This window comes from Oncorhynchus mykiss, chromosome 12 (assembly GCF_013265735.2).
Source record: "Oncorhynchus mykiss isolate Arlee chromosome 12, USDA_OmykA_1.1, whole genome shotgun sequence".
NCBI lineage: Eukaryota > Metazoa > Chordata > Actinopteri > Salmoniformes > Salmonidae > Oncorhynchus > Oncorhynchus mykiss.
This window is the reverse complement of record NC_048576.1, coordinates 59,081,989-59,101,852: the sequence shown is the minus strand read 5'-3', so window position 1 is coordinate 59,101,852 and position 19,864 is coordinate 59,081,989. Positions and strand designations below refer to the sequence as shown.

General features: G+C 42.0%; 1 protein-coding gene across 1 annotated transcript in view; it reads right to left on the bottom strand.

The window, feature by feature from the left end:
- Window positions 1-19,864, bottom strand: part of LOC110537871 (GDNF family receptor alpha-4-like) — a 53,678-nt gene that overhangs the window by 4,154 nt on the left and 29,660 nt on the right. Inside the window, exons 4-7 of the mRNA XM_036939515.1 lie at window positions 6,668-6,978; window positions 6,253-6,333; window positions 5,102-5,447; window positions 2,975-3,084 (exon numbers count right to left, since the gene is read on the bottom strand). Of these exons, the coding sequence (XP_036795410.1) occupies window positions 2,975-3,084; window positions 5,102-5,447; window positions 6,253-6,333; window positions 6,668-6,978 (848 nt within the window). The remainder of the gene's footprint in view (window positions 1-2,974; window positions 3,085-5,101; window positions 5,448-6,252; window positions 6,334-6,667; window positions 6,979-19,864) is intronic.

Here is a 19,864-nt window from a genome sequence, read left to right as displayed (position 1 = left end):
GTACAAGTGTGTTGAGGGTAATTCTTGCCAGCTGTCTGTTGTTCGTTTTTATGGAGTCAGACACTTTCATTTGCGCTTTCTTTGAAAATGGTTGGAAGTGTTTGTGTGCCATTTCTCGCCCAAGTTTTGAAATGGAATGGAGAGTTTAAGTGCTTAATAAATACAGACCAGGAATGAAAATGCCAATTGTTTGTTTGCTGAAGGGCACCACAGAACTCTTGAAATGTATTAGGTCACTTGTGCTCTTTTTTTGAGAGCATGAAAGAAAAATGGCCAATCTTTGAGCGAGTGCATAAATCAAAGTCTACATTTCATCAAAGACACTTCTCAAAGTGTAATAACAGCCTTTACACTTCAGACTCTGCCTTCAGAGGTCCTTATGTGTACGGCATATTAGGACATACAGTTGAAGTCGGAAGTTTTCATGCACTTAAGTTGGAGTCATTAAAAACTAGTTTTTCAACTACTCCACAAATTTCTTCTTATTAACAAACTGTAGTTTCGGCAGGTCGGTTAGGACATCTACTTTGTGCAGGACAAGTAATTTTTGTTGTTTACAGACAGATTTCACTGTTTCACAATTCCAGTGAGTCAGAAGTTGACATACACTAAGTTGACTGCCTTTAAACAGCTTGGAAAATTCCAGAAAATTATGTCATGGCTTTAGAAGCTTCTGTTAGGCTAATTGACATAATTTGAGTCAATTGGGGGTGTACCTGTGAATGTATTTCAAGGCCTACCTTCAAACTCAGTGCCTCTTTGCTTGACATGGTGGGAAAATCAAAAGAAAATCAGCCAAGACCTCAGAAAAACAATTGTAGACCTCCACAAGTCTGGTTCATCCTTGGGAGCAATTTCCAAACGCCTGAAGGTACCACGTTCATCTGTACAAACAATAGTACACAAGTATAAACACCATGGGACCACGCAGCCGTCATACCGCTCAGGAAGCAGGCGCGTTCTGTCACCTAGAGATGAACGTACTTTGGTGCGAAACGTGCAAATCAATCCCAGAACAACAGCAAAGGACCTTGTAAAGATGCTGTCAGAAACAGGTACAAAATTATCTATATCCACAGTAAAACGAGTCCTACATCGACATAAGCTGAAAGGCCACTCAGCAAGGAAGATGCCACTGCTCCAAAACCGCCATAAAAAAAGCCAGACTATGGTTTGCAACTGCACACAGGGACAAAGATCGTACTTTTTGGATAAATGTCCTCTGGTCTGATGAAACAAAAATATAACTGTTTTGGCAGTAATGACCATCGTTATGTTTGGAGGAAAAAGGGGAGGCTTGCAAGCTGAAGAATGCCATCCCAACTGTAATGCACGGGTGTGGTAGCATCATGTTGTGGGGGTGCTTTGCTGCAGGAGGGACTGGTGCAATTCACAAAATACATGGCATCATGAGGCAGGAAAATTATGTGGATATATTGAAGCAACATCTCAAGACATCAGTCAGGAAGTTAAAGCTTGGTCGCAAATGGGTCTTCTAAATGAACAATGACCCCAAGCATACTTCCATAGTTGTGGCAAAATGGTTTAAGGACAACAAAGTCAAGGTATTGGAGTGGCCATCACAAAGCCCTGACCTCGATCCTATAGACAATTTGTGGGCAGAACTGAAAAAGTGTATGCGAGCAAGGAAGCCTACAAATCTGACTCAGTTACACCAGCTCTGTCAGGAGGAATGGGCCAAAATTCACCCAACTTATTGCGGGAAGCTTGTGGAAGGCTACCCAAAACATTTGACCCAAGTTAAACAATTTAAAGGCAATGCTACCAAATACAAATAGAGTGTATGTAAACTTCTGACTCACTGGGAATGTGATGAAAGAAATAAAAGCTGAAATAAATCTCTACTATTATTCTGACATTTCACATTCTTATAATAAAAGTGGTGACCCTAACTGACCTAAGACAGAGAATTTTTACTATGATTTAATGTCAAGAATTGTGAAAAACAAAGTTTAAATGTAATTGGCTAAGGTGTATGTAAACTTCCGAATTCAACTGTATGTAGTACATACACTGAACAAACATTAGGAACACCTTCCTAATATAGAGCTGCTGCCCCCCCCCCTCCCCCCTCCCCTTTTTTCCTTGGAACAGCCTCAGTTCATTGGGACATGGACTCTACAAGGATGATGGCCCATATTGACGCCAATGCTTCCCACAGTTGTGTCAAGTTGGCTGGATGTCCTTTGGGTGGTGGACCATTGTTGATACACGCGGGAAACCCTGCAGCGTTGCAGTTCTTGACACAAACCGGTGCACCTGTCAAATACTACAATACCCTGTACAAAGCCACTGCAATCTTTTGTCTTGCCCATTCACCCTCTGAATGGCACACATACACAAGCCATGTCTAAATTGTCTCTAGAATCAATTGTCTAAAAATCCTTTCTTAAACCTGTCTCCTCCCCTTCATCTACACTGATTGAAGTGGCATTAAGTGATCATAGCTTTCACCTGGATTCACCTGGTCAGTCTTGTGGAAAGAGCATGTTCTTAATGTTTTGTATACTCAGGGTACATACTGCTTTAAACCTTCGCAAATAGGATATACTCAAATCCTACTCATTTATTTTAGGCCTACACTATTAAAGAAGCTAAATGTAGCATTTCCACCTCCAAATGGCAAATGCTTTTCCTTGTATGTACATACATCAGCATCTTTCAGTGATAGTTAACTTGTTACATGTAGCTCCTTTAAATAGTAACTTTAATTTCCCTCAAATCAAATATTTCCTGACAATCTTTGTTTTTTTATTCATTAGTTTACCTTTTCCATCCTTCTCTCGTTGCCCCTCTAACTGCTTTCTCCTTTTTCAGTACACTAGGTTAGTTAAATACTTCCTTTTCTCTCTTTCTCCTGTTCTCCATTCATCGATTTACCCTCTCCTCCACTCATTTTGCTTTCTCCAATCCGTTCTCATTCTTAAGTTGCTCTTTCAGGCTCTGTACCCACCTATCAAGCCTGTGTAGGCAAGTAGACAGGCTCCATAGTTCCCCTGCTTGCAGCTGTTGGCAGACGACTCGGCTGGTTTGCAGTCGTACTGGAACTGAGCCAGACGGGACCTACACAGATCCAAAACAACTAGCACTGTTTAGTAGCGATCAAGGGCCGGACACAAATTACAATAGTAAAAAATATTAATGTTTTATGAAATGATTTTCACTGGTGGACGATAGGGTTGTGCTATGAATTTGGTACCGCACTAGTAAACTCAGCAAAAAAAACGTCCCTTTTTCAGGACCCTGTCTTTCAAAGATCATTTGTAAAAATCCAAATAACTTTTCAATGATAAACAATTAATGAACATGCACCTGTGGAATGGTCGTTAAGACATTAACAGCTTACAGACGGTAGGCAATTAATGTCACAGTTATGAAAACACTAAAGAAGCCTTTCTACGGACTCTGAAAAAACACCAAAAGAAAGATGCCCAGGGTCCCTGCTCATCTGCCTGAATGTGCCTTAGGCATGCTGCAAGGAGGCATGACACCTGCACAGGATCAGTACATCTGAACATCACACCTGCGGGACAGGTACAGGATGCAACAACAACTGCCTGAGTTACACCAGGAATGCAATAGGCTGAGAAAGGCTGGATTGAGGGCTTGTAGGCCTGTTGTAAGGCAGGTCCTCACCAGACATCACAGGCAACAACGTCGCCTGGCAAAAAAGTGCTCTTCATTGATGAGTCGGATTCGCGTTTATTGTCGAAGGAATGAGCGTTACACGGAGGACTGTACTCTGGAGCGGGATTGATTTGGAGGTGAATGGTCCGTCATGGTCTGGGGCGGTGTGTCACAGCATCATCGGACTGAGCTTGTCGTCATTGCAGGTAATCTCAACGCTATGCGTTACAGGGAAGACATCCTCCTCCCTCATGTGGTACCCTTCCTGCAGGCACATCCTGACATGACCCTGCAGCATGACAATGCCACCAGCCATACTGCTCATTCTGTGTGTGATTTCCTGAAAGACAGGAATGTAAGTGTTCTGCCATGGCCAGCAAAGAGTCCAGATCTCAATCCCATTGAGCACGTCTGGGACCTGTTGGATCGGAGGGTGAGGGCTAGAGCCATTCCCCCCCAGAAATGTCTGGGAACTTGCAGGTGCCTTGGTGGAAGAGTGGGGTAACATCTCACAGCAAGAACTGGGAAATCTGGTGCAGTCCATGAGGAGGAGATGCACTGCAGTACTTAATGCAGCTGGTGGCCACACCAGATACTGACTGTTACTTTTGACCTCCCCCCTGTTCAGGGACACATTATTACATTTCTGTTAGTCACATGTCTGTGGAACTTGTTCAGTTTATTTCTCAGTTGTTGAATCTTATGTTCATACAAGTATTTACACATGTTAAGTTTGCTGAAAAGAAACAGTTGACAGTTAGATGACGTTTCTTTTTTGCTAAGTTTACGTGTAAGGCTATGTGGCATACTGCAGTGAGGGGCATTTATTTATTTATTTCCACAATCCAGAATCATTAGTACAGCCACAGAGCAGGAAAGGGGGAAGGAGAAATAATGGTCATGACAAGAGATCGCAATAACTTTAATCCCTCTTACATTTTATCTGTGTAAAATATTTAATGTGTTTATCCAGCAGACTCTCAGAGGTGTTCTAAATGATTTTGGTGGACAGCTTGGGGGTAGAATATTGAACCATTGTTGATTGCTTGTTCGGTTTGTCTGACCTGATACAGATGTGGTTCCCAAATTATCAGTCACGGCCCCACTGGTGGGTCACAGCTGGTACTGTCTGGGTCATGAGACTCCTGACTAAAGACTGGGTTGAAGTATTGGTTTGTTGAGTTGGTGGTTCACAATAAATATGAACAACAGTTTTTTGATAAAAGCGAAAATACGTTTGGGAGTCAATGTTATACATCTTACACTGAGTGTACAAGGCTGTCAGATGAGCTGGCCGAGATCAACCTCTCTGGGAGCGAGTCACAATATGTTGGCTAAAACAGAAAGTGGTAGTAGCTCATTGTGGCCTATGTCCCAAAAGAGAAAAGTAAGTAAATAGGTGCAGTACATTACACATTAACAGTATGTTGTGTTATTAGAGCTTCTAACTCACCTGCACACATAGTCACCCTTGCACATACTCATCTGTATGAGGCAGCTGGGTTTGTCTGAGCCCTCATAGGAGCAGCCGGGAACAATGGTTTGCCTGCGTCGCTCGGCGCACGCCATGTCCGTGCAAGGGCAGAAAAGCAGCTCATGTGTGTAGGCTGGAGGGACGCGATCAAAGAACCGGCGTAGGGCCTTATTACACTTGGCCTTGTTGCAGAGGCCCGACTTGGCCAAGGGTTTGATGCAGGCAGATACGTACTCTGTGCGGAGCTTCTGGCACAGGTCGTCAACGTTACACGTCTTGGCTGCGTCCAGGCAACGGTTCACCGTCGCCACGTTGGCCTCAGAGTCTGTTGGTGCAAGGAATAGGAGGAACCAGGAATCAGTATCATAGAATAATAGAATGACCAAGCAAAACATTTTTGGAAAAGGCTATATCACCCATCAGTGATATATTGTTGAAACAATACAGATAGATAATCAGGTTCCTCTCTTCTAAGGTTAGTGGTATTTTTTGTTTGAATGCATTGGATTCTTTCCTCTGAGGAGGCACACCATCATACTGTAGTCCTAACCTCTTCAAATAACCAAACAAATATATAAGTTATGGGTAGATATATTTGATTGTTAGAGCATATTTAGAACATTCAATCCTAATTTGAATTTCCAAAGCATGAAACAATAATCTCATTATAAGTGAATCAACACATTCAGACATAGTCTTGAGGGAAATTGCCATTTAAACGTAGTAAACGTCTTGAGAAACCTAAATAATTATTGATGGGTATTCATTGTTCCTCTGTACTACCTTCATAACACATCTGAAAATAAAAATCACACCATTTGAATGGACCCAATTATCCAAAATACAATAATGACATGACTAGAAATTATGTATATAAAATAGCTGTAATATTCCTGCAAATGAAAATGTTAAAGCAGATGTAAATGAGATGCTTGGAAGCAAAACCACATTTTTTATAATGCTAATTGTATTAATTTTTAACTCTGCCTCCAGGATACAATGTGGGTTATTCTATGCCTAAGGCTGCCCTCCAGGGGGACCTAAAAGATGGTGGTTTATTTTCAACATGAAACCTCTCATGGTCAAAAGGTTGCGGTAACATCAAAATAAACCGAGGTCCATGTACTTACCAGCCGTGATGGAGGCCAGACGAACGGAGTCGTAGTCTCTCTCCACAGCTTTGTAAGGGTAACTCTCTACCAGGTTGAGTCCTGAGGGGATACAGAATGACACATTATATGACACAGTAATGACACTATCCTTTTGGAGCGAATGAACAGGACTTGCACATTGTTCATTTCCTGTAGTTGTTTATTACGACTCCTGCAGGTTAATACAGCAAATACTCCCCCTCTCCAAGGACCTTCAGTAATTTGTTACACGGTGACGCCAGGTGTGGTGACTGATGACTGACTGTGTGCCATGCATCATGACTAAGCTGCATCAGCCAGATTGTGTTGTGGGTAGAGAGTTAAATCTGTAACCTGTGTTACATAAATGGACATGGCCGCCATTCGATACAAATGACAGAGCTAAGTTGCTCACCGTGTATGACAGACTGATGGAGACTCCAGTAGATGCTGAGGCAGTTCTTCTCCTTCTTCATGCCCCGTTTGCACTGGCAGCCATGCAGGGGGCTGGAAATCAGGGCTGAGACGGCGTTGGCGCACTGGCTCCGGGCCCCGGGGCCCAGCTTCATGCTGCCGTCGCCCGCCACGCACTGACGCAGGGTCCGCAGACGTGGGCTGCAGGTCTCATCGCTGGAGCATGAGTCCCCCGCCACCAGACAGTCTCTGCCTGCAGACAGGACCTCATGCAGGGCTACAGGAGAGAAGGGGATGGGGAGGGTGGTGGAGAGAAAAGAAGAGTAGAAGGCAGGGAGTGGAGAACAATTATGATTGCGTACACAGGTTATTTCAGGTCACGGTTTCAATTTTGGAAACCTAATTTCTCATTATGCAGATCACCCAACCCATCACCTAAACCACTTGTATAATCCAATGAAATGAAAAGCATGAGGCTTGTGAAAACATCTGATGAAATGTTGAAAATATTTGACTACTGGCTATCTGTTGGTTTCTGTTGGTCTATTGCACCAGAGCCCGTTCTCTGTCCTAAAAGATGTTTGAGACTGAATTGTGTCACTGGCCTACTCACTGGCCTACTATCCCATAATGTCAAAGTGGAATGATGTTTTTAGAATTTTTAACTAATTAATTAAAAACCAAAAGCTGAAATGTCTTGAGTCAATAAGTATTCAACCCCTTTGTTATGGCAAGCCTAGATAAGTTCAGGAGTAAAAATGTACTTAACAAGTCAAATAATAAGTGGCATGGACTCACTGTGTGGAGTAATTGTATTTAACATGATTTTTGAATGACTACCTCATCCCTGTACCCTACACATGCGGTTATCCGTAAGGTCCCTCAGTTGAGCAGTGAGTTCAAAACACAGATTCGACCAGATTCAACCAGGGAGGTTTTCCAATGCCTCGGGCAACTATTGGTAGATGGGGACCAATGGTGACTTTAAAACAGTTAGAGTTTAATGGAGAAAACTGAGGATGGATCAACAGCATTGTAGTTACCCCACACAATACTAATCTAAATGACAGAGTGAAAAGGAGGAAGCCTGTACAAAACTAAAAAATATTCCAAAACTTGCACCTATTTGCAAAAAAAAAAAAAAAAAGAGGAAATAAATTAACTTTATGTCCTCAATACAAAGTGTTATGTTTGGGCCAAACACAACACATCACTGAGTACCACTCTTCATATTTTCAAGCATGGGGGTGGCTGCATCATATTATGGGCATGCTTGTCATCGTCAAGGACTAGGATTTTTTGGGGGATAAAAGTAAAGGGAATCGAGTTAAGCACAGGCGAAATCCTAAAGGAAAATCTGGTGCAGTCTGCTTTCCAAAATACTCTGGGAGACAAATTCACCTTTCAGCAGGACAATAACCTAAAACACAACGTCAAATATACACTGGAGTTGCTTACCAAGACGGCATTGAATGTTTGAGTGGCCTAGTTACAGTTTTGACTTCAATCATCTTGAAAATGGCTGTCTATCAATGATTAACAAGCAACATGACAGAGTCTGAAGAATAAATAAAAAATACAAACATGTACAATCCAGGTGTGCAAAGCTCTTAGAGACATACCCAGAAAGACTCTCTGCTGTAATCGTTGCCAAAGGTGATTCTACAAATGTATTGACTAGCGGATACTTATGTAAATTTGATATTTCTGTACTTAATTTTCAAAACATTTGCCAAAATTCCAAAAACACATTTTCATTATGGGTTAGTGTGTGTAAATGGGTGAGATATTTAACACATTTTCAATTCAGGCTGTAGCACAAATGGTTGAATAAGTTAAGGGGTCATTAGGCTAGGCCCCTTTTTTCACCACTTCCTGTCTGAATGACGTGCCCAAAGTATTATTGTTATTCAGGCCCTGAAGCCAAGATATGCATATAATTGGTACCATTGGAAGGAAGGCACTTTGAAGTTTTAGAAATGGTAAAATAATGTAGGAGAGTATAACACAATAGATATGTTAGGAGAAAATCCAAAGAAACAACCAGATTTTTTGGGGGGGAGAGAGGCCATGCTCTTCCAATGGCCAGTACACTCAATTCTAGCTCCCAGGATGCAATTCCTATGGCACCACTGGGTGTCAGTAGTCTATGTTCAAGGTTTCAGGCTTGTAACTTGAATAACAAATTAGAAATAACAGTTTTAGTACAAGGACACCGGCTTGGAAATCCATGTTTGCGCGCGCCAAGAAGAACCTGCTAAATTCGGTTTCCTATTGAACATAGTTCTTTCCCTAAGAAATATTATAGTATCTGAGGAGTAAATAGAAACGCATTTTGATATTGATGATATTATTTCATACTAATAAAATGTTCAGAGAAAGAGATTTGGGGGTGATCTTAGACCATTCCGCCAAACCTTCATCAGCTCTTCAATTCAAACCACAGGTTTTCAAAGGTGTTCAAGTCCGGAGACTGGCTGTTGCAAAATGTTGATTTTATGGTCAATTAACCATTTCTTTGTGGATTTTCATGTGTGCTTAGGGTTATTGTCTTGCTGGAAGATCCACTTGCGGACAAATGTCAGCCTCCTGGCAGAAGCAACCAGGTTTTTGGTTCAAATCAGGGCCGCCTGCAGGCATAAGCGGTGACTTAGATCCCCTGGCTGTAAGGGACTCAGTCCAATGCAACTTAGTTGGTAGAGCATTGCACTTGCAATACCAGTGTTGTGGGTTTGGTTCCCACAGGGGACCCGTATGAAAATGTATGCACTTTACTCTCCCCGCCCTGTGCAACTGGGTCCTGGACTTTGACAGGCCGCCCCTAGGTGGTGAGGGTAGGAAACAACATCTCCACCCCGCTGATCCTCAACACTGGGGCCCCACAAGGGTGCGTTCTCAGCCCTCTCCTGTAGTCCCTGTTCACCCATGACTGGTTGGTCATGCACAACTCCAACTCAATCATCAAGTTTGCAGACGACACTACAGTGGTAGGCTTGATTACCAACAACGACGAGACAGCCTATAGGGAGGAGGTAAGGGCCCTCGGGGTGTGGTGTCAGGAAAATAACAGAGGGAGCACCCCCCATCCACATCAACGGGACAGTAGTTGAGAAGGTGGAAAGTTTGAAGTTCCTACATATCACGGGCAAACTGAAATGGTCCACCCGCACAGACAGAGTGGGTCAACCTCATGAGTGGGTCACTTAAGTGGGTTGAGTCACTGATGTGATCTTCCTGTCTGGGTTGGCGCCCCCCCCTTGGGTTGTGCCGTGGCGGAGATCTTTGTGGGCTATACTCGGCCTTGTCTCAGGATGGTAAGTTGGTGGTTGAAGATATCCCTCAAGTGGTGTGGGGGCTGTGCTTTGGCAAAGTGGATGGGGTTATATCCTTCCTGTTTGGCCCTGTCCGGGGGATGTCATCGGATGGGGCCACAGTGTCTCCTGACCCCTCCTGTCTCAGCCTCCAGTATTTATGCTGCAGTAGTTTATGTGTCGGGGGGCTAGGCTCAGTTTGTTATATCTGGAGTACTTCTCCTGTCCTATCCGGTGTCCTGTGTGAATTTAAGTATGCTCTCTCTAATTCTCTCTCTTTCTTTCTCTCTCTCGGAGGACCTGAGCCCTAGGACCATGCCTCAGGACTACCTGACATGATGACTCCTTGCTGTCCCCAGTCCACCTGGCCGTGCTGCTGCTCCAGTTTCAACTGTTCTGCCTGTGATTATTATTATTTGACCATGCTGGTCATTTATGAACATTTGAACATCTTGGCCATGTTCTGTTATAATCTCCACCCGGCACAGCCAGAAGAGGACTGGCCACCCCACATAGCCTGGTTCCTCTCTAGGTTTCTTCCTAGGTTTTGGCCTTTCTAGGGAGTTTTTCCTAGCCACCATGCTTCTACACCTGCATTGCTTGCTGTTTGGGGTTTTAGGCTGGGTTCCTGTACAGCACTTTGAGATATCAGCTGATGTACGAAGGGCTATATAAATACATTTGATTTGATTTGATGAGGCTGAAGAAATTCGGCTTGTCACCAAAAGCACTCACAAACTTCTACAGATGCACAATTGAGAGCATCCCGTCGGGCTATATCACCACCTGGCATGGCAACTGTTCCACCCATAACCGTAAGGCGCTCCAGAGGGTAGTGAGGTCTGCACAACGCATCACCGGGGACAAACTACCTGCCCTCCAAGACACCTACACCACCCGATGTCACAGGAAGGACAAGAAGAACATCCATCAAGGACAACAATCACCCGAGCCACTGCCTTTTCACCCCGCTATCATCCAGAAGGCGAGGTCAGTGCAGGTGCATCAAAGCGAGGACCGAGAGACTGAAAAACAGCTTCTATCTCAAGGCCATCAGTCTGTTAAACAGCTATCACTAACATTGAGTGGCTGCTGCCAACATGCTGACTCAAATCTATAGCCGCTTTAATTTTTAAAAAATTGTTCACTTTAAACAATGCCACTTTATAATGTTTACATACCCTACATTACTCATCTCATATGTATATACTGTACTCTATACCATCTACTGCATCTTGCCTATGCCGTTCAGCCATTGCTCATCCATATATTTATTTGTACATATTCTTATTCATTCCTTTACACTTGTGTGTATAAGGTGGTTGTTGTGAAATTGTTAGATTACTTGTTAGATATTACTGCATGGTCAGAACTAGAAACATTTCGCTACACTCGCATTAACACCTGCTAACCATGTGTATGTGACCAATAACATTTGATTTGATGTTGCTCTGGATAAGAGCGTCTGCTAAATTATTAAAATGTAAACAACTCAACTTACTGTTAAGAGTTAGAGTAGTAGAATACAGAAGTTAACATTTGGTTGTGCATCAGCAGTTCTCTTGTTTTGTCAGTCACTGACAGTTAATTAGCCATGTCAGCTGACAATTTTTAGATTGGTAAGTTAGTCTAGCCAGTTAACTAAACTTGTACTAATCATGGCCGAATAACGACCCAGGGGCCCTGACCTGCAGGGGATATCCATTGATTTTGTTGGTCACTTTGACTCAGATATCATTACATACATCATGTAAAAATGTGGATAATTGCAGGAAATTAGCTTTAAAACAGAAAAACGAATTATCCACCCCATGGCAAAATGGATAGAATTGCTGGAAATTAGCATTAAAACTTCAAAAAAATGTTCTACCTTCACATAAACACTGGGGTGGCAGGTAGCCTAGCGGTTAGAGCATTGGGCCAGTAACCGAAAGGTGGCTGGATCAATTACCTGAGCTGACAAGGTAAAAATCTGTCATTCTGCCCCTGAACAAGGCAGTTAGCTCACTGTTCCCCGGTAGGCCATAATTGTAAATAAGAATTTGCTCTTAACTGATTTGCCTAGTTAAATAAAGGTTCAACAAAAAAAACAGAGGGAGATTTTACTGTCATTCTGTTACCAAACTTTGCATCTGAACTGTTCATCAAGTAAGTGTTTTGGGGTGTTTTAGGGGCCTTTTCATCAATATTGCATAAATTATTCTAAAATACTACTTACGAATGGTAGGCATATAGACCAACATCGTTCTTCTGCAGAATGAAGGGGTTGTACATTCCACCTGGCCACCACATTCAGCACCGTCTCTTGCACATCACATAACACATCACCTGCACATTAAGTGAGTGGAAGACTTTTCTGTTCACATAGCTGAACTCATTTTGGGATGGTGCTTTAATAGCAATGTGGGTGCTGCCTATTGCTTTGTTCGTATTTGGGAACTCAATGCTGGCAAACGCCCTTCACTTATCAACCCCGGACTTGTCTCGCCATCATTACACACACCTGGTTCCAATCCCCACTCTATCACTGTATATACACTCCCTCTGCCATTTGTTTTTGTCGGTCATTGTAAATGTTACTTGTTTTCCTAAGAGGAATCGCTCCTACTATTTCCTGAGTATTTTATATTTTTGCACTTTGGGTTCACCCTGTGCCTTTTTGTTTATGAAGATATATTTTGAGCACAATAGCGTTTGGGTTTCATCCAACTTTGTTCTATGGTGCTTAAATAAATTCAGTAGTTCTAAACCTGTGACTGCCTTCTGCCTACTCCTCTCTACACCAGTGACAGGTTGCCTCTGCCAGGATGCTGAAACTTGGCCGCAAGTGAATCTTCCAGCAAGACAATAACCCCAAGCACGTATCAAAATCCAAAAATAAATGCTTAATTGGCCACAAATCAACATTTTGCAATGGCCATCTCTGCATCAAATCTGTGGTTTGAATTGAAAAGAGCAGTCCATAAACGCAGACTAAGTATATCAAGGATCTGGAAATATTCTGTATGGATCTAAGATCACTCCCAATGTGTTCTCCAATCTCATAAAACATTTTAGAAAAAGGTTCAGTGCCGTTGTCCTTGTCAGGTGAGGTATTGAAAGCTATTGAAAACAGGGGTGTTCATTTTGACCCTTACCTTTTTGAGAGAAACAAATATTGCTTATTGAACACAATTGTATAACATTTCCCAGTTTTTTATAGCTCAGTCTGAATTATTTATGATTTTATAATTTTCACTCATTTTTCTCTAGGCTGTCAATAATTTTGGACCCACTGTATGTTTTGTGTGGAGCATTCAGAGGATATAAAGCCTGTAACATCACTGTAGATATATATCTATCTCGGCTGTGTCCCAAGTCCTTTTAAGGCTCTCTATCTGTCTCAATACGGTGACATGACAGCTGGCAAAATGAGACTTCTATCTTCAAGTTTTTTTCTGAATCTGCTCTTTCTGTAGAAGGATTAAGCAGGGATAACCACACTTGATACAACCCCAAATGAAACGCAATGAGACAATACATGATTTATTCCCGACTTCCACATTCCCTTTCTTTTCCATGCTGCTTTGAAGCATATTAATGAGGGATTTTCAAATACAATTCATTAAGCTACTCTTCATATCAGAAGCTTCTAAAGCCATGACATAATTTTCTGGAATTGTTTAAAGGCACAGTCGACTTAGTGTATGTAAACTTCTGACCCACTGGAATTGTGATACAACACTACTCCATAAGTGAAATAATCTGTCTGTAAATAATTGTTGGAAAAATAACTTGTGACATGACCAAAGTAGATGTCCTAACCGACTTGCCAAAACTATAGTTTGTTAACCAGAAATTTGTGGAGTGTTTGAAAAACAAGTCTTAATGAAGTCGGAAGTTGTTTACAGACAGATTATTTCACTTATGATTCACTGTATCACCATTCCAGTGGGTCAGATGTTTGCATACACTAAGTTGACTGTGCCTTCAAACAGCTTGGAAAATTCCAGAAAATGATGACATGGCTTTAGAAGCTTCTGATTGGCTAATTGACATAATTTGAGTCAATAGGAGGTGTACCTGTGGATGTATTGCAAGGCCAACCTTCATTCTCAGTGCCTCTTTGCTTGACATGATGGGAAAATCAAAAGTAATCAGCCAAGACCTCAGAAAAACAATTGTAGACCTCCACAAGTCTGGTTCATCCTTGGGAGCAATTTCCAAATGCCTGAAGGTACCATGTTCATACAATAGTACGCAAGGATAAACACCATGGGACCACGCAGCCGTCATACCGCTCAGGAAGGAGACGTGTTCTGTCTCCTAGAGATGAACGTACTTTGGTGCGAAAAGTGCAAATCAATCCCAGAACAATAGCAAAAGACCTTGTGAAGATGCTGTCGGAAGCAGGTACAAAATTATCTATATCCACAGTAAAACGAGTCCTATATCTACATAAGCTGAAAGCCACTCAGCAAGGAAGAAGCCACTACTCCAAAACCGCCATAAAAAAGCCAGACTATGGTTTGCAACTGCACATGGGGACAAAGATGGTACTTTTTGGATAAATGTCCTCTGGTCTGATGAAACAAAAATAGAACTGTTTGGTCATAATGACCATCGTTATGTTTGGAGGAAAAAGGTGGAGGCTTGCAAGCTGAAGAACACCATCCCAACCGTGAAGCACAGGGGTGGCAGCATCATATTGTGAAGGTGCTTTGCTGCAGGAGGGACTGGTGCACTTCACAAAATAGATGGCATCACGAGGCAGGAAAATTATGTGGACATCAGTAGTTAAATCTTGGTCGCAAATGGGTCTTCCAAATGGACAATGACCCCAAGCATACTTCCAAAGTTGTGGCAAAATGGCTTAAGGACAACAAAGTCAAAGTTATTGGAGTGGCCATCACAAAGCCCTGACCTCAATCCTATAGAAAATGTGCGGAACTGAAAAAGCGTGTGAGAGCAAGGAGGCCTACAAACCTGACTCAGTTACACCAGCTCTGTCAGGAGGAATGGGCTGAAATTTACCCATCTTATTGTGGGAAGCTTGTGGAAGGCTACCCAAAACATTTGACCCAAGTTAAACAATTTAAAGGCAATGCTACCAAATACACTCAATTAGTATGTAAACTTCTGACCCACTGGGAATGTGATGAAAGAAATAAGGGCTGAAATAAATAATTTGCTCTACTATTATTCTGACATTTCACATTCTTATAATAAAGTGGTTATCCTAACTGACCTAAGACAGGGCATTTTTACCTGGATTAAATGTCAGGAATTGTGAAAAACTGAGTTTAAATGTATTTGGCTGATGTGTATGTAAACTTGCGACTTCAACTGTATACAGACAATACCAGTCAAAAGTTTGTCACACCTACTCATTCAAGGGTTTTCTTTATTTTTACTATTTTCTACATTGTAGAATAATAGTGAAGACATCAAAGCTATGAAATAACACATATGGAATCATGTAATAAGCAAGAAAGTGTTCAACTGGTGTTCAATGACTGTGTACATAGAGCAGCAAAGGGGGGTGAAATGGAACCGTAGTGGGCAAAAACCGGTTGAATCAACATTGTCTCCATGTCATTTCAACAACCAAAAATTAAATGTGGTGACGTTGAATCAATGTGGAAAACTGATTGGATTTGAAAGAAAGTAATCAACGTAAGAACTTTTAAAACAAATTCACCCAACTTTTAACCTACATTTTTAACCAATGACGTTGTGGCATTTGTTGATTTCACATTTGAATTTGCGTTAGTTGACAACTCACTCAACAAAATATAAATCAAAACTAGATGTTGAAATTACATCTGTGCACTCTGGGTAACCTTGCCGGAGACCTTAAGACTTAAATTAGCTCCCCAAGCCAATGTCTAGACATTCAAATGAATGTGGTCTTACAAAGTCTTGTGGTATACAGGATACCCAACTTCGAACCCAGTCGGTCACCAAAGCACCACATGCTTCACAACAAAGATGTTCTATGGATACCAAATAGATAGAGAGCAAATTGTAGTTTTAGTAGATGAGTCTGTCACTTTGTTAAATACATTATTGATCCAAATGAAGAATTTGTTTTGTATATACAATAAAACTTTACCTCATGATCTCAAGGCATGTGAGCCAGGTTGTGTGGAACTAACTTCCTGAGACGAAAGGAGATCCCACAACAATAACTCCAGTCAACACCACCACCTACAATCGTCATGACAACAGCAATGCTCCATTTGAACATGCTTCCTCCATTTCTACACTGTGGGAAATTGTGGAGCAAAATTACACCGCAAAAGTTCTATCAATTCCCCACCGACACACTGTTCGATGAGGGGCACCTAAAATGGTCAGGTATCGTCAACATCTTTCTATCATGTTATGTGTAAGTGTAACAACCCTGTTCGTTACCTTAACCCCAATAGGAGTATTGACCCTGAGTCACAGCATGGCACTTGTCCTCTATTCAACCAAAGTCAGCTAAGCTCATTGGATAGACTAATGTTAGCCCTTGTTGAACAAAAAAGTGGAATCTCAAAAGCGAGCCAACTGCTCGGAAGGACAGATGGTCAGTTACAAATTTGAGGCAAAAGTCCCAGCCCTTCTCTATCACAATTTGTGTCAGTTTGTGCTGCCTGGGCAGAAGTTGTAATAGACCCCATACATCATGAATGCAAATGAGGCGCTTGATTTGACATTTCCAATAAGCCCCATCTCAATGTACCAGTGAGTTTAGCCAATTAACCATGTCAGTAATCAATGCCTTCAGAGCCTTAGTTAAGTCCTCAGTTTCCTTGCCACATAAATCATGGGGAGATTAGCCGATCAGTTAGCCAGATGCACTTAATGGCCCACTTCAGCAGAGATCAAATGGAAAAGGAAACTTAATGAACTCTGGTGGAATGTTGACCTTGCCTAAACCTTGCCTCCCTCTTTCCAACATACCTACAAGGCAGTACGGCTGTGAGGAAATGTATCGGTGAACTTAATGCCTATCAGAAAGAGATTTAGAACTCTGAATGTACAATTACCGAGTTTGACATAAAAGCCATATTCGGGCGGGATTTTTTACAGGGGAGGTCAGGTAATGTCATTATTTGCACGAGCACAAAACACCACATTGTAGAGCACAAAACACCACATTGTAATTTTAGTCGCATGCGAATCTGCCATTTCAGTTATTTATTTATTTTTACATGGCGGGAGAGTATCAATTCCAGCAAGAAAATAAAAAAAAACTGTTTGTCGGGTAACTCCAAGGTCTTCTGATAATACTAGTCCTTTGCGTGTTGCCATCCATGTGTTTGACAGGTGCTACTCGCAGTTTGAGCAAGAAAACAATAACTGCTTTATATAAATTGATGCTTAAAACAAAGTACTGTGCATACATTTCATATGACTGGCCTACATTTATCAACTTTCACAGTGAATACTTTTGTTTTGCCTCATGCAGCGCGACACATCTCCTTCACATAAAGTTGATCAGGCTGTTGATTGTGGCCTGTTGTCCCACTCCTCTTCAATGGCTGTGCAAAGTTGCTGGGAACTGGAACACACTGTCATAAACGTAGATCCAGAGCGTCACAAACAGGCTCAATGGTTGACATGCTTAGTGAGTATGCAGGCCATGGAAGAACTGGGACATTTTCAGCTTTCAGGAATTGTGTACAGATCCTTGTGAAATGGGGCCGTGCATTATCATGCTGAAACATGAGGTGATGGTGGCAGATGGATGGCATGACAATGGGCCTCAGGATGTCATCACGCTATCTCTGTGCATTCATATTGCCATCAATAAAATGCAATTGTGTTTGTTGTTCGTAGCTTATGCCTGCCCATACCATAACCCCACCATTGGGTACTTTTTTCACAACGTTGACATCGCTCACCCACACAACGCCATACACGCTGTCTGCCATCTGCCCGGTACAGTTGAAACCATCCGTGAAGTGCACACTTCTCCAGCGTGCCAGTGGCCATCGAAGGTGAGCATTTGCCCACTGAAGTCGGTGACTACGCCAAACTGCAGTCAGGTCAAGACCCTGGTGAGGACATTGTGCACGCAGATGAGCTTCCCTGAGACGGTTTCTGACAGTTTGTGTAGAACTTCTTCAGTTGTGCAAACCAACAATTTTATCAGCTGTCCGGGTGGCTGGTCAGACAATCCAGCAGGTTAAGAAGCCGGATGTGGAGGTCCTGGGCTGGAGAGGTTACACGTGGTCTGCGGTTGTGAGGCCGGTTGGACATAGTGCCAAATTCTCTAAAACAACATTGGAAGTTGCTTATGGTAGAGAAATTAACATTACATTATCTGGCAACGGCTCTGTTGGACATTGTCACACCCTGACCTTAGTTATCTTTGTTTTCTTTATTATTTTGGTTAGGTCAGGGTGTGACGAGGGTGATATGTGTTTTTGCCCTGTCTCAGGTTTTTGTATGTTTATGGGTTTTTTCCAGTCTAGGTGTTTTTATGTCTATGGTTGCCTAGATTGGTTCTCAATCAGAGGCAGCTGTTTATCGTTGTCTCTGATTGGGGACCATATTTAGGTAGCCATATGCCTTGGATAGTTTGTGGGTTATTGTCTATGTATAGTTGCCTGTGTCAGCACTCGTTGTTCATAGAGTCACGTTCGTTTTCTATAGTTTGTTAAGTGTTCTTCATTTATTAAAAGAAGAATGTATTCTCATCACGCTGCGCCTTGGTCTCCTCTATACGACGAACGTGACAGACAGTCATCATGCCAATTGCACGCTCACTCAGAACTTGAGACATCTGTGGCATTGTGTTGTGGGACAAAACTACAAATTTTATGGTGGCATTTTATTGTCCCCAGCACAAGGTGCACCTGTATAATGATCATGCTGTTTAATCAGATTCTTGATATGCCACAACTGTCAAGTGGCTGGATTGTCTTGGCAAAAGATAAATACTCACTAACAGGGATGTAAGCAAATTTGTGGCCAAAATTTGAGAGAAATACTGTATGTTTTTTGTGCATATGAAACATTTCGGGATCTTTTATTTCAGCTCAAGGGACTAACACCTTACATGTTGCATTTACATTTTTGTTCAGTATACATAACCAACATCTATAGTAATACTAAAGTATCAGTGAGAAATCTTTCACAACCATCCAAACCCAAATAAACAATGCTGGATCCTTGTTTGTTACTATTTAATCTAGCCTACTGGTATGGGTCTGCATATCTGATATGTCAGGAAAAGTATGAGTCAGCGTTTAACTTTTTTATTATTACTTTTTAACCTTTATTTATGCAGGAAGTACCGTTGAGGTCAGAATACTTATTTTACAAGTCAGACCTGGAAAATGCAATACAATGGGAAGGGGTGGAGGGAAGTACTTTGAGAGAGTTCTTCAATTGAACTTTAGATTTCCTCTAATTCCCTGCTGGTCTTATTAAAGTCCTTAATAATAAACTCAGCAAAAAAAGAAACGTCTCTTTTTCAGGACCCTGTCTTTCTGTCACGCCCTGACCTTAGAAAGCCGTTTTATTTCTCTATTTGGTTAGGTCAGGGTGTGATGTGGCGTGGGCATTCTATGTTTTGTTTTTATCTGATTTTCTATGTTTTGGCCGGGTATGGTTCTCAATCAGGGACAGCTGTCTATTGTTGTCTCTGACTGGGAACCATACTTAGGTAGCCCTTTCCCTCCTTTCTTTGTGGGAAGATAACTTTGTTTGTGGCACATAGCCTTAAGCTTCATGGTTGTATTGTTTTTGTCGGCGGCATCCTAATATAAAGGACACTAAAGAGGCCTTTCTACCGACTGAATATCACCAAAAGAAAGATGCCCAGAGTCCCTGCTCATCTCATCTGTGTGAACGTGCCTTAGGCATGCTGCAAAGAAGCATGGGGACTATAGATGTGGCCAGGGCAATAA